Here is a 26,992-nt window from a genome sequence, read left to right as displayed (position 1 = left end):
CCCTGCTGGCTGGAAACTTTATCTTTCTAATTGATTTTTGGAAAGAGCCCTGAATTGTTGTCAAGTGCCAGAGAAGAAAGGATCAGCTGCATAGCAGTGAGGGGAGGAAAGAGGAATATGGGAAGAAATGGCAGCTGGCAGCCCTGGCAGAGTAAAGTGCATGAAGTATGGTCTGTCTCTGCGTTCTACTTCTTCTGGGCTGCACCGTGTTATAGGAATGAGTGCTGTTGCAGGAGGACAGAAAAGGACCAGATGTGAAGACACCTTCAGCATTATGTGTGTGGAGAGCTCCCTTAGCAGTAATATGCGTGTGCTAACCCATATGTGCATGCACACAGAGGTACATACTCAATCACTCCTCCCTGTCTGCCAACTGCAGCTACTCAGATGAACACCAGCCAAGAGAAGAAACAGCTCTGTTACAGCTAGTCTTGAGAGGAAAAGACAAAAGCATAAACTAAGTGATTCCAATCCAATAGTTGAGACTTAGAATTACAGAAATACTGAAATTGAAGCAGGTTGTGCTTCTTTTCTTTGGGCGAGTAACTGTCTTTATTGCTCTTGTTTGTGTGTGTACACATATAGCATGTAGAGGATCAAACAAGTAATCACATCATGTGGGGCATAATTTGTAGTTACCATTAATACCAACTAGTGCTCAGCGTAATTCCTGCTATCTTCTGTGGGAGGGCAAAACAATCTGATCTGGTACTATATTAGAGGTGACTAGGAGGAAAATAAATCTTTGCATTAAACCATGTGCATATACAGTATGCACCAGGCCAGGAGGTATTCATTGCTTTTAGACCTCTGAATGAGACGCTTGGTGGCTGCTTTCCCCTTTCAGGAGCCAGGGGAGATTCTGCTTTTCTTGTAGAAGCTGGATGCTGCTGGCCCTGCATTTGTTTTCTGACTGAAAGAGGTAATTTTGCCACAGTTGTGAGCATGACCATAAAGACGTGCCAGCTTCTGACCCAGGAGGAAAAATGTCTGGCTCCAGGCTGGTGCCACTCGCTGAGCGGAGGCATGGTGGAAGCTGCTAGCCTGAATTGCATCAGGCTGACAGCAACAGCAGGCATGTGAATATAGGATACATTCGTATTTGAATCTAGTAAGTGAAATAGGTTGGAAAACCAAAAGTAAAGTTGCAGTGGGCTTTCAGGGGAAAAGTACAAACAGGGGAAGTGGTATAAACAGGAAAATGAGGGAAAGTGTATAATAATTTTTGGGGATATTTTGCATTTGAATTCTTGAATTTCCCAGAATGCAAATCAAACCAACACTTAGAAACATCAGTGTGTGTGTTTCCAGCACACAAAATATTCTGGTTGAAAGAGCTGTTAAAGGCTTGTTGGTATCAAACCCTCTTTCAAAAAAGTGTCTTTTCCAATATTTACTCTTAATTATTTACCTATCACTGTATTTCATACAATCATAGAATAGTTAGGGTTGGAAAGAACCTTAAGATCATCTAGCTCCAACCCCCTGCCATGGGCAGGGACATCTCACGCTAAATCATCTCACCCAAGGCTCTGTCCAGCCTGGCCTTGAACACTGCCAGGGATGGAGCGCTCACAACCTCCCTGGGCAACCCATTCCAGTGCCTCACCACCCTCACAGGAAAGAATTTCCTCCTTATATCCAATCTAAACTTCCTCTGTTTAAGTTTTAACCCGTTACCCCTTGTCCTGTCACTACAGTCCCCAATGAGGAGTCCCTCTCCAGCATCCCTATAGGCCCCCTTCAGATACTGGAAGGCTGCTATGAGGTCTCCAGGCTGAACAGCCCCAACTTTCTCAGCCTGTCTTCATACGGGAGGTGCTCCAGTCCCCTGATCGTCCTCATGGCCCTCCTCTGGACTTGTTCCAGCAGTTCCATGTCCTTTTTATGTTGAGGACACCAGAACTGCACACAATACTCCAGGTGAGGTCTCACAAGAGCAGAGTAGAGGGGCAGGATCACCTCCTTCGACCTGCTGGTCACGCTCCTTTTGATGCAGCCCAGGATACAGTTGGCTTTCTGGGCTGCGAGCGCACACTGAAGCCGGCTCATGTTCATTTTCTCATCGACCAACACCCCTAAGTCCTTCTCTGCAGGGCCGCTCTGAATCTCTTCTTTGCCCAATCTGTAGCTGTGTTTGGGATTGCTCCAACCCAGGTGTAGGACCTTGCACTTGGCATGGTTGAACTTCATGAGGTTGGCATCAGCCCACCTCACAAGCGTGTCAAGGTCCCTCTGGATGTCATCCCTTCCCTCCAGCATATCAACCGGACCACACAGCTTGGTGTCATCGGCAAACTAGCTGAGGGCGCACTCAATCCCACTGTCCATGTCAGCGATGAAGATGTTAAACAAGACCGGTCCCAACACCGATCCCTGAGGGACACCACTCGTTACTGGTCTCCAGCCAGACATTCAGCCATTGATCACAACCCTTTGTGAGCGGCCATCCAGCCAGTTCTTTATCCACTGAGTGGTCCATCCATCAAATTGATGTCTCTCCAATTTAGAGAGAAGGATGTCGTGTGGGACAGTGTCAAATGCTTTGCACAAGTCCAGGTAGATGACATCAAATGCTCTACTGTCCATCAACTGGTCCATCAGTTCCGTAGCCCCATCATAGAAGGCCACCAGATTGGTCAGACAGGATTTCCCCTTAGTGAAGCCATGCTGGCTGTCACCAAGCACCTTGTTGTTTTTCATGTGCCTTAGCATGCCTTCCAGGAGAATCTGCTCCAAGATTTTGCCAGGCACAGAGGTGAGACTGACTGGTCTATTTGCAGAAAGTAAGGATATATATGATATCACAGAGTAAGATGATATAAAATAATGTGACTGATGCCCTTCCTGCCCAGGCAAGGCCATCCACATTAGGCCTTTACTCTGACATAGGACTGCACATTTCAAGGCAGGTTTGAAGCAGGAGCTGAGAACATACAGCCACATCTCAGAATATACTCATTGTGCATAGTGATTATTTGCAGTAGTATTTTATTTCATATTCATTTATTTTGATACCTCATAGGGGAAGCTTATGTTCTTTTTTAAATCAAAGTTTCTCTATTTAGTCTGTGTTTTATTACAAAAGGTTCGTGTGATAAAAACAGTATTCCAACTATGAGGTTGATGGTACCATGAATCAGTCAGTTCACATTGCTTCTCCTAAAAGTATGTAAACAATAAAACCATGAAAAATGAATTAACTAAAAAAAAAAGAGAAATCTCAAACTTGTAAAACAAATATTTTTAATGCAGAAATTTTTATATTTTCTCCTCACTGGAGATACCATTGAATGTTCATTAAAATTCTCGTTTTGTCTAAGCAAATTTTATTGCTTTTTTGACTGGTGAAATTTATGCAGAAGTCTGAATCCCAGGAATATTTTTTCAACCTTCCTTATTTGCAAATTATATAAACTGGTAGGTAATTCTAAATGCAATCATTTATTTTGAAGCAGGATTTTTTTTTAGAGAAGATGTGTAAGACAGATCACAGCAGACCTGAATAGTTACTATGGATCTGGGGCTGAAAAATAGAGAGTTTGTCAGGAGAGCTCTGTAGTCTTTTGCTGCCACAATGTGAGAAAGAACTGATGGTTTCTATTTTTGAACTAAAAACTTCTTGTTACTAATTCCTGTCTAGAAATCAAAGCCATATATGTCATATGTCTAAAACTAAATCAAATTGTAATTAATCACATAAACAGGCCTAATCATCCCATTGGCGTTGTCTTCTAGCTCACTTAGGGATGGCAAAGATCTTTTATGATCCATATTGCCAGGCTGAAATGACTGAAGATATGTGTGTGTGCTATTGCTTATGCATGAGAGATGATAAAAAGCATAATGATAAGCTGATCCATTCCATGAGACCGTGAAAGGCTTTTTGTGGTTTTCCATGAAAATCTGGAGAGCAAGGGAGAGAAACAGAGAACAGGAAGATGAAATAAAAAGAAGGGATTTTTGAACTCCTACTGGTGCACTTGAGACTGCAGCTAGCTACAGCACTTGCTTGGGGATTGATAGAGATCTCATGATCAGCCTATAAATCTCAGGGGCTCACAAATTTCTTCAAGGTGTTTCTACTTCTTACATAAGCCTAATGTCACTGCCAGCAAAGCAGATAAAGCACCCCTTATTATGCAGGTATTGCATGTATGGTTTTAACAGGTGAACGCATATGTCCAAGCACTACTAAGTGCTACTTTCATTTTCTTCCTTTGCCATCTGTCTGGCATGCTGAATTTTATGCCATCAAATATTAATTGCCTTTTGGGAGTTTCTCACTAGAAGAGCTCAGCTTGATGCTTGCAACTAGAAACCCGCAACTGTGTGAACATCCCAAAGGATTTAATTCACTTGGGCTGCCCTGCATAAATTTCCTCTGAAACCTGTGCTCACGTTGCACAGCTTGTCTTACTGTTGGAGGGCTGAGCCTTCACAGCAGGAATATGTTTTACAGTTTATAGATCTGCTGTAGAGGATGTGAGCTGGAGATACCCAGTGCTGCTTCCACACCGCAGAGAGCCCAAACTCTCTGCGGTTGTGTGCTTCATGTGCACTACCACACTGAACAAAGCAGGTGTAACTCATCCTTACCCAGGTTGCACTCACTGGGCACAAGAATGCAGAAAATCAAGGTCATAATTTTAAAAAATCCTGAATATGTATTTAAGTAACACAGAATGGGGAAAGGTACTTGATGTTCAGAGGGGGCTTCATTCTTGTGTGCTGGGGTTACAGAACCCTTGGCTTTCTCACCTATAATTCAGGGATCTTTTTCCCATCAAATTCATGTTTAGGTTCATCATCTGTGAATTGACTTCCATTAAAAAAAAAAAGTAAAAAATCCTTCCAGTTTATCTTTAAAACCAGTAGGTTGTATTGATGCTAGATGCCACCCAGTGTTTTATGAGAATTATTATATTAACTGAATTTCCTGAAAGCTTATTATTTCACTTCTCTCACAGCCTGGGGCTATTTTACCATTACTAACAATTTCATACTTATCCGTCATGGCCTTGTGATGAAGTACACTGAAACTGAGGTAACATCTCTTCTCTGAGAAGGGTGTACAGCCTGCTCAGGCTTTCTGACTGCCTCACCTTGTGTGATATACCTTCATTCTGCCTGTGCTGTTGAATTTTCTGAGGGGTGGGATTGCCAATGTGACACTCTGCTCTGGGGATGGTTTCCTTCCCCTGAAGTATTGTTCTGATGCATTGTTCAGCATTGGGTGCATCAATACAACACTCTCATATATAAAATACCAAAATGTTCTCTCTCTGTGTGTGCTTTGCAGCCTTCAATGCTCTGTCACTTCTCAGCAGCTTGTGCTAGGAAGGTGCGTTGACTCTCTTTTCTCCTGCACTGAAGTGTTGTTGCATGACTGAACTGCCCCCAGGCTTCAGCTGTGAAATAAGAGAAAGGGAGAAAATGATGACTCTCTCTCAGCTGGATTGATTAAATTATCAAAGAATATCAGTAGTATCTGAGTCAGATACATATGCTTGAAAGCATAGAATGGTGTGCTCCTGGACAAAATGATAGATGGCAGAATAGTAAAGGTTTTGTTGGTGTAACTAACCAGCTGGATGTGTAAGGAGGCGTCCTGTAGTTGTGATACATGGTTGTAATTCATGCATTAATGGTTGGATACCTTATCAGTTGATGGGATTTCTGCTTGGATGTTAACTGCATGTGATGCAAGTTTCTCCTATTCTAACGCTGCTGCTTCACATTATAGAACTTCATGTTGCAGTTATCAGGCAGAATATGTTCCTAACACATAAGTATTTCCTATCCTAAAAAAGGACTCAAATAGGTGTAAGGTCTTCTCAATGTTGCAGAAAGGCTACAGTGTCAGTTACTATTAAAGCACAGGCAACATGGTAAGATTAATGACAGTGAGGTATTCAGCATTTTTCTTATAACTCAGAATGCATGTAAAGGAAATACTTGTCTAGAATAGGGTTGCTTATTCTGAGTATCACAGCTTTTTTATTGCTGAAGATTTTTTGAGCTTTATGGCAATCAGCTTGGACCAGGAGAGGAGCAGTCACTCCTCACAGCTGGTCTGTCAAGTCTGCATACCTCTCAGCAGTGTTTTCAGATAGATGTTGAGTCGCTGGGGAGGAGTGTGCCCTGCTGAGCACTATATGACTCAGTACCACATGTTACCGGAGAGTTTACAGAAAGTGAGTTTCAGAGATGACAAGTACCAAGTGCTGATTATTTTAGAAGGGATCTTAATATATCATTGCAATGTACTTGCATTTATCCTGAAGCCAAAATAGGGGTATTGGCCCCTTCTTTCAGTGGCTGCCTCCCTCACTGGTCTCTTCGTGCCCTGCCAGGACTCACAGCTCTTCTGGAACTGGACCTGAGTGGGCACCAAACTGCCCCTGCTTATGTGCTGGTTCCAGATTCTGCCTCTAGCACCAGCTCATCCTAAAGCCACACTTGGCTTTTCCAAGAGATGCACAGTTCAGCCTCACACTGGATGAGTTAATGGAGTTTCTCTTATTACACTAGTACAGTGAGTAGCAAGTGTCATATTAGTCTTTCACTGATTAAGTAGCAGCTCAGTGGCAGTAGCTTTCCTGCTACGTGACACCTGAGGATCCAAACTATACCACTTTATTGTGTATATTTGACGAGATCCTGGATTTCTCTATCATGCTTTTATTGGCTATCACTTTCTACCGTGGAAAGATAAGACATGTTAAATTAATTACTTTTTCAATACCTTAAGCATGTGCACAATCTCCAGTCATCAGTAGCACTAGATGCATTATTCAGGTTATAATTCAGGTTATAATAGCACCTACTGAATATCTCCCAGTTTGTACATCTCATTGCAGGTAATTTTTGCCAGACTTCTAGGGGACTGCAGACCTCCAGCGTGGTAGTGTAGCATCTAACTGCTTATTAGTCCCACTCTCAATCTCCTCATTATTTCAGTTGCACAGCTACCATAATCAGATTCTGTATTTTTCAGGCTTCATAAACTAGCTTAAGGCTACACTAAGCAGGGACGCAAAATTTCCTTTGTCTATAGACGTTGGTTATCACTTTGTACGGCAGTCTTTATTTTGCTCAAAAATGAGACCAGGTTAGGTTTAGTCCCTGCTACAAAGCTGATTTGACCAATTTACTGAAGCTAAGCTGGTACAAACTGAGCATTTAATTAACTTTTAATGTTCTCTCTAGAGCAAAACAATGTCTGAACTGCGTTGCATCATCTTGCACAGCTCTCTACCTTTCTGGGTACAACTGCACTTACGGGCTAGTCCTGACAACTGTGCTTGTGAAAACTGCAAAAATACAGGAAGATGTACTACTGACAAGGAAAATGTACTACTGACCGTGCACGTACTAGAGGTGCTTCATAAACCTGTAAGCTGTCTTGTTACAGAGTTTGAATCATGGAGAAAATGTGTTGTAACATTCAGAAATGCTACAGATGTGACTCCATTGTAAGGTTTTTCTAGCTCGGTTCTGCCAGCTCAGGAGGAGAGAAGTGCATGCCCTATGGGTACCCTGGATGGAGGGCTGCTCTCCAGCATTCCCGTTGTCTTCCAGATTGCTTGCTCCATTATGTAGATACATGGATGTGTAATGGTGTTTACCTGATAATGATATTGCTACATTTCCAAAGATCACATTGAGACCCCATTGTTTTAAGTACACAACAGGTATGCAACGAAATACTACCTGTTCCAAAAATTCGTCCTCCAGAAAAAATAACAGGCCTGATTTCTGTCTTAACAGTCATTCTGGGTGACTCATTCAGGATTATGTGATAACGAATCCCTAGCTTCTTCAGCTGAATTGGCTATAAATGTCGACTTGACACAGTATCTTTATGATGCCTTGTTCCTATTAATTAGCACAGTTTTGTGATTTTTTTTATGCTTTTAGTGACATACGTCAGTAGTATTTGCAAAGGATATAAACAGAGAGGGAGGATTAAGTACTTTTGATTATTATAGATGCAACATTGAGATTTCTGGTGTGCATGACTCTGATAGTATCATGAAATAGGCAAATTATTGAATATACCAGCTCTGAGTGTTACTTGAAGCCACTGTGTTCCATGTATTTCTATGTGCTCATGCCTGCATTTTCTCCATTCTTTACTGGGTTCATTCATGCCTTTTGGAATTACTGCCATGCATAAAACAAGATGCTCATGCTGTGGCCAACAATGAAGGACCCACAATGGGTTGGTGTGTCTTACGTGCTTCTCTTGAGCCTCTGCAGCTGGTCACCTTGGAGACAAGTGTCCTGGGCAGGCCCCACAATTGCTTTAACCAAACAGCAGCTCCCACATTTTCTGCTTCATGTGTTATTAGTGGCATTTTTTGAATAATCTGTGGTTGTTCCAGTCTGAGGCTTTTGCTATAACCCATGATGGCGACACATTCCCAAAGCTTGTATATTCCTCCAGGGATAATATTTAATTTGGAAGTTTATCAAGCCTTATTCCAGTTCACCAACAGCAGTGTGAGGAAAGTCCCAGAAGGGGAATCACTCTGCTAGTTTTTCCCATGGCTGTTACCACAAATAGATACTCCAAGAGGACTTAGCGCATATTTGCAGCCTCTTAATGCAGAAGAATAGGAAATCCCTCTAGAGATCATGAAGCATCTGTAAAGCTATATTGATTTTGAGGCAGCCAGCCCTAATCTATTCTGAACTCTTCAGCTCTCCTCTTGGCCCTGGGCAATGATGTGAAATAATGCTGGGTATTAGGATTTTATATATTATTGGTTAACACTGTTGACTCCAGAAGTTTTAATTCTGCCAGCAGTGCTTCTTTAGCATCAGCTTCCCATCTTATTCTACTTAAAACAGCCCTTTTAAATGTTAGTTTAGTTGTTGCTAAGCTAACAGAAATCATCACAGTATTGGAGTGCATGTGTGTGCCTTTAGTGTTCATACCACAAAATACAACACTCCCATTTTCAGTTATTCACCAGTAGCCTCTTTCCTCTTAATAGTTCTGTCCTCTTAGTCATCAGCAGACAGATTTCTTTACTAGATATCTTTAGGTTTCATAGCTTGTAAAAAGCAGATTCTCCTTCATGTTTACCACATGTTGTGTACAGTCCTTGCTCATATGTCAGCACCTGCTACTAGGTAGTTGGTGAGTCCCAGAACTGGTATTGCCTGATCTCTTAGGAATTTATGTCTCTTATTGAATGAGCTGGTGCCTAAGAATATGCAGAGTGCAGTCTCTGGTATCTAACTGGGTTTACCTCCAAGCCTATACTTAGCATCAGTGATGTTAGGTTTTCTCATTTTTTCTCATTTCTGTTCACTCACCTATGCACCCTAGGAACAAATATCTTTGCACTCTGTCAGATTAGTTTTAAGTTGGATCAGTGTGTTCAAACATTACTGATGGAAAGCAGAGAAAAATACACGCTCCTTGATTTCCTTATTCGCTTCTTACTATTTTCTAAAGGCAAGGCTAGAAATTCAGTTTCAGCTGGATCTGCTTGATCTTTGGGTGGTTAAAAGTAATGACAATCTGCATCATGGGGTGGGTTTTTTTGTTGTTGTTTTATTTGGGGATTTTTTGTGGGTTTTTTTTTTTGTTGTTTGGTTTCTGGTTTTTTTTTTTTTTTCACTATCTCAGGCAAATCTTGTGCTCTGGGAAATCAACTTTATAAGGATCAGTTGTAATAATTCATTGTTCTTATCTGTATGGTGGGGGGAAAAATGTGACAGAGTGAGTAGGTGCCTAAACCAACTTTAGTTGTAATGAGTTGATGAAAGGGAAAAAAACCCCTCATGGACCCTAACTTATTCCTTGGCCTTAAACAATGAATATTATTTCTTTAAGATTATTTGTTTTTAAGTAAGTCTTATGGATGTGATTAACGTGCTCAAGATTATCCAGCAGGATAAATTATTCATGCAAATTACAGATTTATAAATGATATGCAGAGATACATACAGATTTATTTCATTTCACTTAATACCCTGATAAATTTGAAAATGAGATTTTTTTTCTTCTCAAAATCTTTCTTTGCAGTGCTGTAAGTAGCTTCATAGCAGATAAAATAGGATAAACAAAGAAAAAAGGATATAACTGCAGAGCTCACAGAGTAAAACAATATGTTTGTTTTAGAACAGCAGAGAATATTGTTTCTTTTGGAAAGGACTAAGCTATAATAATGATGATCTATTCCAGCTACTTGTTTTGAAGTAGTTGTGCGTGAGAGTGAGCCAGATTGAATCCCAAAAGCTGACAGACTACAGTATTAGCTCAAGAGGCAACTTAAATCTGACAGTACATAGATCAGAAATTAGTTTTGAAAATTTCATGCATGAAGACGTAAGGACATAGTCGAATCTCAGACTCTAGGGAAGACTTTGGCTTCTCAGTGTGCTCATGTCCTGCATTACGGAGGTGTAAGTGCTTATCCCAGGGCACGATCTGCCATTTCAGGAAAGGTGCTTGCCTAAATTTAGGCTGGGAGATAACTTAAATGGAAACTGTACTAGAAATATCAGTGGGGTTTTTATCTTGGCATTTTAAAGGGCTAGGAGTTTAGATGACTGGTTTTCGAAACAATGTGGTGTTCAGAGCTTTCTTCGGGTTTCTAACAGTACTTGACATGGTCTGTTTCTTGCAGTAATCCATGGCAGTAATACATATCACTGCGTCTGCCACCAAAGGAAAAACTGTATGTAATCTATTGTACAGCCAGGTAGAGAGAAACTGAGGCATCAGCAAAAATCACCGACTACTTTATTGGTTTAGTTGTAATTTACTCATAAAAGTAAATTGTATGACCAGTAATCTCATGAAATAAGAAGACATCTGAAGATTATCAGGTTTTACCACAGAGCTTAGGCTGGATCAAAATCAAGGCACCAGAAATTAATCCTTTCATGCTATTTGAAAATGCACGTTCAAGTTCCTAGACCTGACTTCAGCTATTATGATTTACATCCAGAATTGAACCAGACTGATCTGCAAAATCTCTAAAAGGAATTAACAAGTCTAAATACTTCAGATAAGCTTGTGATTTAGTAACTGGAAAGCATGTCCTGTTAATGGTCTAAGCATATTACAGAAAGGAGGAGGCTCAAAATTACAAAAGTAGCAGACAGAGGGGTTATAAACCTTACCTTCAATATGTGCTACTCCTGTGGTAATCTGGAGATCAGAGATTATATAAAGCACCTTTTTCCAAAGTGCCAGCCAAATAAATGTTAGTATGATAACTCCTAAATTGAAAGGGGTTAGATTTAGATTAGATACAAGGAAGAAGTTCTTTACTGTGAGGGTGGTGAGACACTGGCTCAGGTTGACCAGAAAAGTTGTGGCTGTCCCATCCCTGGCAGTGTTCAAGGCCAGGTTGGATGGGGCTTTGAGCAACCTGATCTAGTGGAAGGTGTCCCTGCCTATGGCAGGAGGCTGGAACTGGATGATCTTTAAGGTCCTTTCCAAACCAAATCATTCTGTCATTCTGTGATAGGTAGACGTTCAAACACTATGGAGTTGAAACAGACAACGAGAGTAAATAGAACCCCTTCAAAACTGAAAAAAATCTGTTGACTGAGACTGTTACATAAGATTTACTTCCTAAGAAGTTGAAAATACATTGCCACGACATCGCTCACCACCAGTGAGGCATGTAGCCAGCTCACATCCTGTGAGTTGTCCTTGTGTAGGTCCACTGTTACTCAGTTCTCACCTCCTACAGGACTAATATTAATTTGGTCACAGATCACTCAGGACAGTCTGAAAACTGATCTGAAAACCCAGAATCTTTGTTTCCAGACAGTTCTTTGCTCTGGCTCACTGTGCAGCTCCAAAAGCAAGAATGCTGGCAGAGGACAAGCAGCGGGAACTCATGGCCAGTGGCTGGAAAGGCACTTGGCAGCAGTGACTCTGAGCTGTTTGCAGCATGTCTGTGGGTTGCACAGTTTTCCCATCACAGGAGAGGAAGCAGAAAGGAGGTCTTGGTAAGATCAGGTTGGATAAAATCAGATGTTTTGAGGAGGCAGAAGGAGCTGAATTTATCTAGTCTAGCAAAAGATTTATTGAAAACGTGGTATAGAACAAAAGCAGTGCAGCCTATAAGCAGTTGTTCATAAGGTGAACACAGTATATTCAGGTGTTTTGTGAAGCCACACTGGAGGAGCATTCTTGTAGGAGAATATTTTCGTTATTGCATGAATAATTAAGCAGTGGTGGTGTTTTGCCTTTAGGCAACAGCATTACCATAAAGTATTTATCAGTAATACAAGCAGATATGAGGAAATAAGAAGGGTCAGAAGATTTGAGCCAGAAGATTTCTAGTCACACAGAAGAGGGACAGGTCTCTTGAGCTTTGTGGAGAGCTGAAAGTCTTCTCTAACAGGTTTTAAGTCCCCTGAACCAGCAACTTGGCCAAGCAGGAGATAAGCAAAGTTTTGTGTTTTGGGCATGGCAGCCTCTTGGCATGGTTATACAGAGAAGATTTTTGTTACCCCTACATGGTATTACTCCATTTGACTGCCTCCTTCTGCTGCTCCTATGCAGGGCTGTAGGACTACAAAGTCTGTAGAGAAGCAACACTGGTACTGGTGTAGTTCTGTATCTGCAAAGTTCACTACAATGGGTGAAAATGGAAAACAAACAATTATCCTATAATTGTGTTTTGTAACTGAGTTTCTTTTTCAAAGGAAGTGATAATTAGTAAATTCTGGTATAATCTTAATCTTCTGTGAGACTATTGCTTCTTTACCATGTAGCACCTGACTCTGGCACTTCTATTGGTAGGGGAAGGACCAATGTGGCCAGCAGGCCTCCCTCTCCACACTGCCTTCCCCTTGCAAAACTCATGCACACATTTAGATCTCTTCAGCCAAGGTCCGTAAAGCAGAAGGAAAGCACAGCTCCTTCATTGATCTGGATCTAAATAGCAAGTCATTGTCTGAATTAAAAGAGAGAGACTGCAGGGGATGAAAGAGAAGCAATATGCTTATTTTCAGGTCTATCAGTGCTGATATTCTGACTGTATCCCAAGCCCATCACAAAAAATTGGGAATTTGCTGTCTTAATGGCTGTTGTTTGGTTTTTTTATTGTACCTCTGCAGCTGTGTGGGTGAATGTGAAAAGGGTGTTTCACATCTATATATGTATTTCTGGTAGGCACTGCACAGCTAAAGCCTCTTTTAATTTTCTCTCCAATTTATTTTTAATTTTGTAACCCCCCAAGGGTAAACCCTTATTATGTGATGTAGAATCATCTCTTCTATAAAGCAGCTTATTTGTTGATTTCTAATTTCAGCCAGCTGAGGCAAAGCTGTAGGTTTCTTCCAAACACTCAGAGCTCCTCTGTATATATAACTGTCAAGTGTGTCTCGCTGCAAAATCAGTGAAAAATGTAAAAACCTGAATCTATCCTTCTGGAAAGAGCAAAGAGAGGGATTCATATTTCTCTGTGTTAACAGCATTCTAGATTTCTGAATCTTAAAATATTCTTAGTACACAATTTGCTTTTAAATCTGCATTACATTTGGGTTAGACTGAATAGGAAGGCTTATATTTTCAAAAACTCAAGAAGTTAGGGGTTTGTTTTTTGGAAGGGGATATCCATCCAAAGATAGCAGTGTCTGAAGATGGTACTACTCTGTGCACTCATATAAATGCATGTTCACCAGCATCAGTATGTGCTTTGACTCACTGGAAATGTTTTCTTTAAGCTAACCTGCACACTTTATGGTTTAATATTTGTTTATATGACTGGCTGGCAGCCTTACTCGGAGTCCTATTGAGATAATAACAGAAACACATGATCTGATGTAATCCCTCTTCCCCTTACATTTAGTGGGAGAGGTATTTATTTTCAAACTACTGGTTATCTTGTACTAAAAAATTCATCTGAAAGATGTTAGGAGAAAAAAGCTTTAAAAATGCCTTAGCAGCTATTTCAGGCGTAGGTATCTGCATTCAGTCCTTTTGGCCTACAATGCTTACAACTCAGAAGACCTGTGTTATTAGTTTGCTTTGATTTGTCATCAAGGGAAATAAAAAACCACCACAAACAACAGATTGTCTCTTTTTGTTTTGTTCTTAATGAAGTGTGATGTTTTTCCCCCACTTTCTTTTTATGCAAAGGTTTCTATTCAGGATGTAGACTTTTGAATAAAGCTCTTGATTCCCTGTTTTTTATTTCAGTCTTCCCAAGTTAAGTTAAGGCTTCCCCCTTATCTAGGCATGCCCAGCAGGTTGAAGGAGGTGATCCTGCCCCTCTACTCTGCTCTTGTGAGACCTCACCTGGAGTATTGTGTGCAGTTCTGGTGTCCTCAACATAAAAAGGACATGGAACTGCTGGAACAAGTCCAGAGGAGGGCCACGAGGATGATCAGGGGACTGGAGCACCTCCCATATGAAGACAGGCTGAGAAAGTTGGGGCTGTTCAGCCTGGAAAAGAGAAGGCTGCGTGGAGACCTCATAGCAGCCTTCCAGTATCTGAAGGGGGCCTACAAGGATGCCTGCATAAATCTATTTTGGCATTGTTTTTTGCTCTGCCCAGCCTTCTCAGCTGAAACTGATCTTCTGCAGTTTGGAACATCTCAGAGCTGTTAATCAAATAGTGCTTGCCAAATATTTTTCTTCTGTCAGAATGGATGGAGAAAGCAAAAGAACCCCGTACATCAGTTAAAATTGTAGAAGATTTCATTTCCATCTCTGGAAACTCTGGCTTTACTTATTAGCCGGAAGTCATGGCCATACATTTGTTTTTAAAGCTAACTTATTTGTCCACATCTGAGCAGTACAGTGATCTGTGGTTGGAAACTGAAGCTGGAGAAAGACAGCACTAACAAACCAAAGGCAGCAAAAGAGTCTTTGATGTATGTTAATAGTCCTTGCTCAGGCAACCTAATGTCTGTACATTTCTTGAGCCTGTTGTTACTTTCTGCTTTGTAGGTACCACCAAGGTCCTACTGTAATAAAATCAGGTGGGATTTTCACTATTCAGATTGAGACTGCACTTTGATGTCTGAAATCTTTAAACTTTCTCTTTACAATTAAAACAAAAAAATCTCTCTGAAATGTTAACCATGTCATTCGACGGCACTGATGGTTTCCAGTTGGTGTTTTAAAGGTGTTATCTGTGCAGCATAAATATTAGAGATATAGTTTCAGTACCTCAAAATTATCTGTGTGGCTTACAGTGATTTTAGTAGGTATTAGGACATCTAATCTCAAATGCTTTTTTGAAAATACCTCCCTAAACTCATCAAGACAAAAGATCTAAAATACTTATGCGTGCTCAAATCATCATAAAAAATATGTAAATGTAGCCATAATTAATATCCAAAGGGTGGAATTTTCTTTTTCATGAGTTCTGCTGTAAGTTGGTGGTAACAGTAAAGTTTGGTGTGGTTGAATGCACTGACTTCTTATTTAGGGTCTTAAATAATTTACCTACGCACCACATTGTTTCTGCTATTTCTCTACTGCTTATTGAGAAAAAGAGAGGGGAGGGAAGGAAGGAAAGCTTTTTAGCATTTACAGTTTTGCACTCAGTGTCATTCTCACTTTAGCAAATAATTAGGTTGTTGCCTAATAGTATCCCACTGGAAGCGTATTTGTGCGAGCATCTGTTAAAGAACAAACATCAAATGACTCAAATGTTCTGTTTAGGTAAATCCTAATTCGAGTCACTCAGTGGGGCCAAGAATTAACATGTAAGATTTCTGAATCAACTTCTGAAGTAATTACCTATTTTCCTGTGATTGCATCTTACAAATTCTGAGATATTCCTGTACTATAGGGAGCCTGCCATTTCTAGTAGTATGGCAGCTCGTATATCACCAGGTCTGTTTGAACCAGAGAGCAAACGCTCTTGTGTTGAAGGAAAATGATGAGAGAGAATTGGGAAGCCTGAGCAAGTTCTAGTGGCAATTGACAATAATGTTCCTTTTCTTCTGTATTTTCCACCACTCATTTTGATGATCACAGGCTCTTAGAAAGGCTGCAGCAGCATGAACAAATCTGATAATAGTGGGTTTTTTCTTAAAGACGGTTCAAATTCCATTTCTGATACTTTGGCAGTACAGGTCAGCCCTACTTGGATTCCTGTTTAGGCTGCAGACCTCCAGTTGTACCACGTTCGCCACAGTCGGTATGTCCAACCCCTTTCACAGTGGGCTCTCATCATGTCTGGAGCTTACTGTAATGCATATAAGTAACAGTTTGCCTACCCTCACTAATGAGCTGGTTTCTTTTGAGCGGAGAACAGTAATAATTCCTAGCCTAGCATGAGGAAAGCTTTGACCTTTTGAAAGTTGCAGGTTTGATCTGCAGGCCGCATTGTACTATCAGTCTTCATGTGGTGGAAATTAAGTACTGGGTGATTGACAGGGCCCCCATAGAACATAGCAAACCTGCTTACCTCGGAAATCGATCCTGGTAGCAGAACAATCTGTCACGCAAAATCTGTCTCAGTGCAACCTTTCTCTAAACAAGTCTGATATTTTGAACCTCTTGGATCAAAACCATCCTTGGAACATGGTTATTATCCTGGAGGATAATAACCATCTTTGGAACAGAATCCGTAATCTGCCCAAAGGTGATGCTCTAATATTCCATCGTATTTGCAAATACTACAATCTGCCACTCTGGAAAAACCTTCCTGTGTCATGTGTGATACAGCATTTGTCAGTACGTATGGAAAGTATAAATGCATGTAGTAATTTGCTCTATTCTTTAGCATTTCATATGTGTATATATAAAACTAAGAACATAGTTGCAGTAATCCGAAGCTGCACTTGTTTTTCCCATTGTTGTTTACATCTTAAGTGAAAAGTCAGTCTGACCCTCATGTATTACTTCACCAAGCTGGTTTTTTTAATATCTGCAAGACAAATAGGGCATGTTAGTCTTCACGTCCTTGCAGTACCTCTTTGTATATGGTGCTATTTAAGTACATATTGTAAATGCAAGAGATGTGCTAGATAATTTCTCTTGACAGACAGATATTTTGTGCATGTCAACCGAACTCTTACATAATTCTTCTTGATTCTTACCGTAGGAGAAGAAAACTTGCTGGCAATTTTGAAAAGGAGATGGTGGAAGTACATGATCCTGGGAATAATAGATATAGAAGCCAATTACTTGGTAGTCAAAGCTTATCAATACACCACTCTTACTAGTGTACAGGTAAGAACTCAAAGGATTTTCCCTTTTGAGGTAAGATAATAAGGTCAGTGGCTTTGGTGCGCTGACAGATAGTTACTGTCTATGTCTTCTGTATACCTTTTAATGCTGTCTTATAAAACACATTTTTTAATATTGGACCATTTTTATTACTCAGTGTTTTCCAAACTGTACAAAACCATACTGGCTTTAATTTTATTTTCCCTTGCTAAACTATTAATGATCACATTTTTGGCATTATCTACTTAATTTGGTCCTTTAAGGAAATATTTTTGTACGGGCTGAAATGTTTTTCTCACTTTATATTGTACTTGACAAAAATATACTGACTTCTTTTAGGATTCCATAATCAGATCTGAGTGCAAATGTTGTGTGGTGGGTTGACCCTGAGTAGATGTCAGGTGCCCACCAGAGCTGCTCTGTCACTCCTCCCCTGACCAGGAGTGAGAGAGTGTCATGAGAGACTGCAGATAAGGACAAGGAGAGATTACTCACCAGTTACCGTCAAGAGCAAGACAGACTCAGCTTAGGGAAATCAGCTTAATTTGTTACCAATCAAATCAGAGAAGGGCAATGAGAAACAAACCAAAATCTTAAAAACATCTTTCGCTCACCCCTCTTTTCTTCCTGGGTTCAACTTCACTCCCAAATTCTCCTCTCTACCAGCAGCACAGGGGTACAGGGAATGGGGGCTGTGGTCAGTTCATCACGTCTCTGCTGCTCCTTCCTTCTCAGGGGAAGGACTCCTTATATTCTTCCCCTGCTCCAGTATGAGATCCCTCGCACAAGAGACTATGAACTTCTCCAATGTGAGCCTTTCCCACAGGCTGCAGTTCTTCATGAACTGCTCCAGCGTGGGTCCCTTCCATGGGTACAGTCCTTCAGGAACAGGCTGCTCCAGCATGGATTCCTGTGAGGGCTTACAAGCACTGCTGCAAACCTGCTGCAGTGTGGGCTTCTCTCTCCACAGGGCTACAGTTCCTGCCAGGAGCCTGCTCCAACACGGGCTTCCCAGGGGGTCACAGCCTCCTTCAGGCATTCCCCTGCTCCAGCGTGGGGTCTTCCATGGGCTGCAGGTAGAGACCTGCTCCATCATGGACCTCCATGGGCTGCAGGGGCACAGCTGCCTCACCGTGGTCTGCACCACGGGCTGCAGGGGAACTTCTGCTCTGGTGCCTGGAGCATCTCCTGCCCTCCTGCACTGACTTTGGGGTCTGCAGGGCTGTTTCTCTCACATATTCTTACTCTGGCTGCAATTCCTGTTGCATGGTAGCTTTTGCCTCTTCTTAACTGTGTTATCCCAGAGGCGCTACCACCATTGCTAATGGGCTTGGCCTTGGCCAGCAGTGGGTCCGTCTTAGAGCTGTCTGGCATTGGCTTTGATGGACACGGGGGAGGCTTCTAGCAACTTCTCACAGAAGCCACCCTGTAGCCCCCCCAACTACCAAACCCTTGCCATGCAAACCCAATTCAGGCTTTTAGAAATCCATAATTATATCTGAGTGCAAAAGTTGTCATTAAGTAAAATGAATGTAGTTATGATGAAGTCTTGCTTTAATGCTAGCTGTTAGATGTTTTATGTTATATAACAGCTTAACTTCAGCTGTCAAAAATTGTACGCTCCCTTAAAAAATTATACATGCAGTGGACCAAAGCTAGGGTAGCAATTTCTGCAAAGATCCAGCCTGTATACTTTAAATACAAACACCAAAGAATCAGGCTTCTTCCAATTTAAGCAGAGAAGTGAATAATAGAAACATTTTCAAGAGCCTGAAAAGTGTCTGTCTTGGGAAAACATTGAATACTTCATTGCTACTTGTTGTAAAGCAAGCCTACTCCCTTTTTACATTGTCTCTACATAGCTAGGCAACACTGCATAGTGTTCAGTGCATTTTAAACTTTACTTGCCTGAAGTTTGTATTAGAGCCAGTAAAACAGAGAAGCATCAGTCAGTGTTCTGCAGAAACAAAGCTAATTTAGGTTTTTATCTCTTCCATAGCTGAAATGTGATACCGGAAAATATTGAGCTTGTTTAGCTGAATAAGAAGCAAAAATAAAAGTATGAATTCAAGGAATCTGTGTGTGAGGTTTATGCTAAATATTCACAAATGCCTCTGCCATCAGAATGTTGTTTTGAGAATTCTGACATGTGCCCAGACAATGTAATATTGCTTTTTAACACTTTTTCAAATGGTATTACTCGGTATAAAGTAAAGCATAAATCCACTTAAGTCTCACACTGTCTTCTGATTTTATAGCTACTGAAAGCCTCAAAGAGAAAAGCGAAAGCTGATTTGCTGCTTTTGCGTGTTCACTCAAAGCAGGTAGAAATAGCAGACTGAGCAAGACAGTACAGGTCATTAAATCCCATCTCCTACAGCCACCAGCAAGCATATATCAGAGGTTCGTTTGGCCAGACCCATGAAACTCTGATTCCAGAAGATGCTCTTCTGCAATGAACACAGCCATTAGTGTGAGCAATCAAAACCTACAGTGTGAGGAGGAAGCAGGCAGGAGAGTTCAAGGACATTACCTGTGTATCGGCAGGGAATTTGTTAGTTGAAATGAACCACAGTCTCTTTTCATATTGAGAGAGAGGAAGGGTGGAACAGGAGAACTGTCATAGGGCATAGACAGCATCATGTCCATTTTAGACCTCTTCCACATAAAGTTTACAACAGAGTTCAGGTCTGTTTCCTATGTAGCTTGAAAGACGAAGAGGTTGAAGCTCAAATATGTCAAGCTTGCTTTCAGGAGTGGAATTTCAGAAGTATCTCCTTTTCCCATAGTTGTCCTGGATTGCTTGGATACACATGGAGTGACTGGGAATACCTGTTGCATTTTAAATTCAATTCATGCCTTAATTTGAATGGGCTTCTAAACGTAGACAAGCCCAAAGATATGGTGAGAATGGGATGAGTAGGTGGTAATCCATTAAGATGTTGAATCAAATGTCACATTTTATGAAATATAGCCAAACACCACCCTAATTAATGATGAAACCGAAGAAGCTCAAGGGATTATTCAGCCCGAAGCAGCATTGGTCAAAGTGTGTTATGGTATGAAAGGAAGACTAAATCATGGAACCATAGAATAGTTAGGGTTGGAAAGGACCTTAAGATTATCTAGTTCCAACCCCGCTGCCATGGAAATGGGAAGTAAAAGATGGAAGAGAGCAAGACTTTCCTAGAATCTGATTTCTGAAGAATCTGACAGGACCAGTCTCTCAAGCATTTTCTGAAAGGCCTGGTCCTGCAAGAGCACTACCTGTGAGGCCATAAATGCACGCTGGCACATTGTAAGGAGAGTTCATATCCTTTCAGAACTGAGACCTGAGAATCCATTGCTACCTACCACAAATCAGCATGGATTTGACTGAAGGCTGTGGGAGCTGTCCCAATGTATACATTGACTGAGAATCAGGTCAATTCAGCAGGATATTATTCTCAACAGGCTTTACACCGAGGCATTTTTGATGGGGAGAATGTAAGATGTTCTGGAATTTTCACTTCGGTACATGAGAAATCTTGCAGTATTTTTATGGTGGTGGCACACGCACCATTTCAGTAGGAAATCAGGTTTACAGCATTGTTTTTTTTTTTCCCACATGATATCTGCTCCATCATGCAAAACTAACAGGCAAGTGTACTGGGCTTGTGGTGCTTTTAGGCAAAAAACATTAAGCTGCTCCTAGCAAAAAGCCGAAGTTTAACTGTAAAAATATACCTTTATTGCAATTGATTTGCACTTTGGCTTTCACAAGAAAGCTCCAGGGATTCAGCAGATTTAAAATCTTAGGACTGTCAAAGTTTCTAGTTTAAACTCCGTCCTCTTTCTTTTTTTAATAGACATTATCTTGTTGCTATTCCAGGAAAAGATGGAAAATGGTGCCCTACTTTTCCCCACTGTTTCACACCCAATCTTTCGTATACTTTCCTTTAAAATTCCCTTTTGGTTTGGGTCTGGGAAAACAGAATTTTCTAATAAACCTTCCTGTATGTCTTTCACTGGATGCTTTCAGAACCACAGTGAATGAGGACACAGAGGCATAAGTCAGAGGCTAATATGGTACATTTTCTTTTGGATGTGCTTCTGATTATTTCAAATCCTTGTGGACTCTATAATTACTGTCTGAGAATGTGCTCAGCTCCATCATAAGACGAAATCAAAGTACTGTGAAGCCTAAAACTTGTGATTTTCCCTTAAAAAAAAGGAAACAAACTGAAAGACCTCCCATATAAACTAGGTGACATAAAAATCACACTGAAAACCAATGCGCTGTTTATGTTTCAGACATCAAGGTGTAGGCCAATTGCTAAGGATAAAATCTAAGTTAGCCTTAGGTGCCTGCAGTGCAACCTAGGGGCAACTAGATTTAAGAGAACAGTCCAAGAAACTCACATCTACTTGCCTACATATCTAGAATGTTGTGGACGTCTAATTTTCCTGGTTCTGTGTATATTAACCTGCTGCTCAGAGCACAATCCAGGGACATGAAAGCATGTTCCGGCCTGTCAGGTTGCTCCTTCTTTGATAGCTTTAACTTCTGGTTCTTTGCATGGCCAGAGCGCTTCTGTATCGAAGAAGACAAATGCCTAAATACCTGCCTCCAATTTCAATTTCAAAAGCCATGTATTCCTACATCAAAGTACCCCAAGGAACTCAGTTTGTTAGCTATGATCTTAGGATGCCTCAAGTGCTTACAAAAAGCCTGCAGTGCTCTCCAAATTACAAGGGTGGAGCCACCTTTTACGTGAAGTCATAGCTGTGAAAACAGTAGCCCACAGGAACGGCTAAGGCTCCCCCTTAGCTGTTGGGATTGAAACTCAGGCTTCCCACAGCCATGAAAATGCTCAGGCTAGTAAGCGAAGACTGTTCTCTAGAGGGTACCTTTGAAAATTGAGTATATGCCAGGTAAAAGGCACAGTAGTTTGTAGATGGATCAATTTGATATCCAAAACCATGTATTTCAAGAAGTACCAGAAGTGCAAGAGGTCAGTCACACTTCGTGCTCTGACACATGTTCTGATTCCCAGATGGCAATAAACTCGCAAAATTATCTTTCATTTCTTTGGTGCATTAATATGACTTTGTAATGTACTGTAATGTAGATTTTACAGCCTTCTTGCACATCAGCTCTAGCAGGTACAGAAAGTACATTAAACACTCTTTTGTACACTAGCACCTGATCCCATGGACTATGTGCTTAACTTTCAGGACTGCCTGTGGTAATACTTTCCATATTAATGCAAATGGGTTTTAAAACAACCCTGATGTAGGCCTGCAGAAGGTTTAATAAATATTCAATAAGGTCATTTTAACCACTGTTAGGGACACCTTCTACACAGCAGGTAAAATCAGAGGGAATTTAAAGATTGCAAAATTTTTGCTGTTATTTAGATCTAGACATTTGATTTCTTTAAAACTATGTTATGACTTCCCTGTACTGCATCTACAGTGTACCGCACACGTACATTCTACCAAGTCCATAATGTCTTCCATTAAGCCTATTATGATGCTAACATTTGTAACCTTTGCTGCTAGCTAAGTGCTTTCTCATCATACCAAGCTGTATTATGAGGCAAACTGCCCTCTCCCTTCTCCCTTAGTGTCCCATTAATTAGCTCTCCTTGCTGAAATCCACTGTTCTACTACCTCCATATTACACTGTTGTGTTGCACTCTCCAGAGGAAATGCTACCATTTTTCTGTGTTATAGCACATAGAAATTGGACTATTTCTGCAGAGCCTTGCATAGTGATACTGTAGAATATGCATATGATGTCACTAGGAAGGCGCTGTCCAAGGGAGAGCTGTGTTCTCAAATAGTGATTTATCTGGTAATTGATTCTTTGAGCAATCAAGCCCTTGATTGGCATGACGAAAACAAAGGTAGTAAAAGCTAGGATTTATAGACACAAGGAGACAGACAGTAAAGACTACAATGCCAATGTTCTCATCTACTCTTAAATCACTGTGAGGCTCAGCAGTACATCATACTTCCAATTACCTCTGGCAGTTTTCGTACCTCAACAACTGCCACTGGAAAAGGAAAGGAGTCAGCAGTAAGTGCTTATTATAGGAGTGCTGGATGGCAATAGATTTTACTTTGTGCTCAGTCCCTACAGACTAATATGCATTGAGGGAGAAGTTTTGAGATAATTTCGAAGCAAATCTGGGAGGTGAGGAGCAGGGGATGTGCAATACTGAAGTTGTTGATCCACCTTTTCCAGTGCCCGCTGAAGTGGGCAATATCTCAAAAACAGAGATAAATTTAACTTCTTCCATTCCTCTCCCCAATCCTATGCACGTACGACTGACCATAGTTTCCTGTTTTGCTTCAGGGTGGTGAGAGAATAGTGTAATGTTAAGGTTTGCAGATAGATCAGCATTGTGCAGAAGTCTTGCATGCCATACATTTATACTGTAGGAGTCTGTGGGGTGTATTTTGCATCTAATTGATTATCACATTTCGAATTGCTGTTCTGTCTTTGTGTTACACATCTGTGGCTCGAAAACCAACGCCTCAGTATGCTCAGTCTCTGTATGTGTTTTTGGAGTCATAGAATCATAGAATAGTGAGGTTTGAAAAGGACCTTAAGATCATCAAGTTCCAATCCCCCTGCCATGGGCAGGGACACCTCACACTAAACCATCCCACCCAAGGCTTCATCCAACCTGGCCTTGAACACTGCCAGGGATGGAGCACCCACAACTTCCCTGGGCAACCGATTCCAGTGTCTCACCACCCTAACAGGAAAGAATTTCCTCCTTATATCCAATCTAAACTTCCCCTGTTTAAGTTTTAACCCGTTACCCCTTGTCCTGTCACTACAGTCCCTGACAAAGAGTCCCTCCCCAGCATCCCTGTAGGCCCCCTTCAGATACTGGAAGGCTGCTATGAGGTCCCCATGCAGCCTTCTCTTCTCCAGGCTGAACAGCCCCAACTTCCTCAGCCTGTCTTCATACGGGAGGTGCTCCAGTCCCCTGATCATCCTCGTGGCCCTCCTCTGGACTTGTTCCAGCAGTTCCATGTCCTTTTTATGTTGAGGACACCAGAACTGCACACAATACTCCAGGTGAGGTCTCACAAGAGCAGAGTAGAGGGGCAGGATCACCTCTTTCGACCTGTTGGTCACACTCCTTTTGATGCAGCCCAGGATACGGTTGGCTTTCTGGGCTGCGAGCGCACACTGCAGCTGGCTCATGTTCATTTTCTCATTGACCATCTCCCCCAAATCCTTCTCTGCAGGGCCGCTCTGAATCTCTTCTTTGCCCAATCTGTGGCTGTGCCTGGGATTGCTCCCAGGTGTAGGACCTTGCACTTGTCATGGTTGAACTTCATAAGGTTGGCATCAGCCCACCTCACAAGCGTGTCAAGGTCCCTCTGGATGGCATCCCTTCCCTCCAGCATATCAACCGGACCTTGGTGTCATCGGCAGACTTGCTGAGGGCACACTCAATCCCACTGTCCATGTCAGTGATGAAGATGTTAAACAAGACCGGTCCCAACACCGATCCCTGAGGGACACCACTCGTTACTGGTCTCCAGCCAGACATTGAGCCATTGACCACTGTGTGTGGCCATCCAGCCAGTTCTTTATCCACCGAGTGGTCCATCCATCAAATTGATGTCTCTCCAATTTAGAGAGAAGGATGTCGTGTGGAACAGTGTCAAACGCTTTGCACAAGTCCAGGTAGATGACATCAACTGCTCTACCCTTATCCATCAGTTTCGTAGCCCCATCATAGAAGGCCACCAAATTGGTCAGGCAGGATTTCCCCTTAGTGAAGCCATGCTGGCTGTCACCAAGCATCTTGTTGCTTTTCATGTGCCTTAGCATGCTGTCCAGGAGAATCTGCTCCAAGATTTTGCCAGGCACAGAGGTGAGACTGACTGGTCTGTAATTCCCCAGGTCTTCCATTTTCCCCTTCTTGAAAATGGGGGTTATATTTCCCTTTTTCCAGTCGTCAGGAACTTCACCTGACTGCCATGATTTTTCATATATGATGGACAGTGCCTTAGCAACTTCATTCACCAGCTCCTTCAGGACCCGCTGATGGGTTTCATCAGGTCCCACGGACTTGTGCGCGTTCAGATTTTTAAGATGGTCTCGAACCAGATCCTCTCCTACAGTGGGCCCAAGGTCTTCATTCTCACAGTCCCTGCATCTACCTTCAAAGACTTGGGTGGTGCAGTCAGAGCCTTTGCCAGTGAAGACCGAGGCAACTGAGCTCTTTGTGTCCAGAGCTCCTGCCTCTAATGGTAAAATTCACCCTGAGCCAAACTTTTTACTAACAAATATCTCATTAAAGTCAGTTGAGCTGTGCCCCTTACAACAACAGCGATTTTGGTGTTCTCTGCTTATTTTGCATATTCTCTACCGGTGAAATGCCGAAGCAGAGGTTTTTCTGCAGGAGACATCCATGATTTTTCCTGGCCAGGAGAGAAGGGAGACGTTTCTAATAAGTAACTTTGAGAAAATGGTCTTCAGAGCTCATATCCAGCCATCTTACTTAGAGAGAAGCAAACCAGAAAATAGTTCTGTAGAAACATGTGACTGCTGGCAGAGCCGTCTGCTGTCTTAGTGTCCTGGGTTTAGCAATAGCAGTCATTTTTTCTGCTTCTTAGTAGCTGGTGCAGCGCTGTGTTTTGACTTCCAGCCTGGGAACAGAGCTGATAACACCAATTGTTTTTAGTTGTTGCTAAGTAATGTTTACCCTGGCTGAGGACTTTGTGAGTCTCATGCTCTGCCAGGGACGAGGGAGGCCGGGAGGAAGCAGAGACAGGACACCTGACCCAAGCTAGCCAAAGAGGTATTCCATACCACAGCACGTCATGCCCAGGATGTAACTGGGAGTTACCCGGAAGAGCACAAGCTCACTTCGGGGAGGGGGGTGGGGGGGGTGTGTTGAACTCGTTCGGAGGTGGTATTGTATTCTCTTCCCTTGTTATTTTCTCTTACCATTATTATCATTGGTGGTAGCAGTAGTGATTCGTGTTATACCTTAGTTACTGGGCTGTTCTCATCTCAACCTGTGGGAGTTACATTCTCTCGATTCTCCTCCCCATTCCTCCGGGAGCGAGGAGGAGGGTGGGAAGGAAAGAAAGAGGGAGAAAGGGGGGGTGGTATTGAGTGAACGAGCTGTGTGGCTTGGTTTAAACCACGACACTTTGGATGATCTGTTTCTAACAGTAGTATGTAAAATTAGATGAAGAAGGCAATTAAAGGGAAGGCCATTTCAGTGGTCAGTTTGCTGGTATGTCTTACTAGTATTTGAGCAGACCTTGCATAAGCACAGCTGCAGTGCATGTAATGAGAGGAGAGGATGAAGAGTTGCGTCCTAAGGAAGGTTTCTGTCAAGAGCCAACATGCGATTACTTGTGTTGGTAGTAAAGCGTGTCCATGTGTAGAGTTCAGAGCAGAACTGTGTGTTGGACGTGACCACCACCTTTCATTTAACGTAACTTCAGGAAGTCACTGAATTCCTTGTATGTACACACAAAGCTGGAGCTGTGATAATCCCCATCTCAGGTGCTGGTTGCATGCAAATCGTTGGTAGGGGAAGGTCTTTCAATGGTAAAAATTTTGAACAGGTTTCTGTGTTTGCAGGGAAAATCCTGAGAACAGATGAAAGGAACTGATGGGAACAGTTATAGAAGCATTGGTCCTGTGGCCCTAATTAAAAAACGGAGATATTTTGAGCAAAATACTGTTTTAAAGAGGCTTCGGACTGGGAGCAGCCTTCTGGCTTTTGTTTCCTTCATGTCATGGAAATTTAAGATTTTACTTTTTTTTTTTTCCTAAACAAATGA

General features: G+C 41.8%; 1 protein-coding gene across 1 annotated transcript in view; it reads left to right on the top strand.

Annotated features, from left to right (window-relative positions):
• Positions 1 to 26,992, top strand: part of SLC35F1 (solute carrier family 35 member F1) — a 246,953-nt gene that overhangs the window by 174,220 nt on the left and 45,741 nt on the right. The window contains exon 3 of the mRNA XM_065681006.1: positions 17,052 to 17,179. Coding sequence (XP_065537078.1) covers positions 17,052 to 17,179 — 128 coding nt within the window. The remainder of the gene's footprint in view (positions 1 to 17,051; positions 17,180 to 26,992) is intronic.

This window comes from Lathamus discolor, chromosome 5 (assembly GCF_037157495.1).
Source record: "Lathamus discolor isolate bLatDis1 chromosome 5, bLatDis1.hap1, whole genome shotgun sequence".
NCBI lineage: Eukaryota > Metazoa > Chordata > Aves > Psittaciformes > Psittacidae > Lathamus > Lathamus discolor.
Note: the sequence above shows the minus strand (reverse complement) of the source record. Positions and strands in the feature narration are given on the sequence as shown.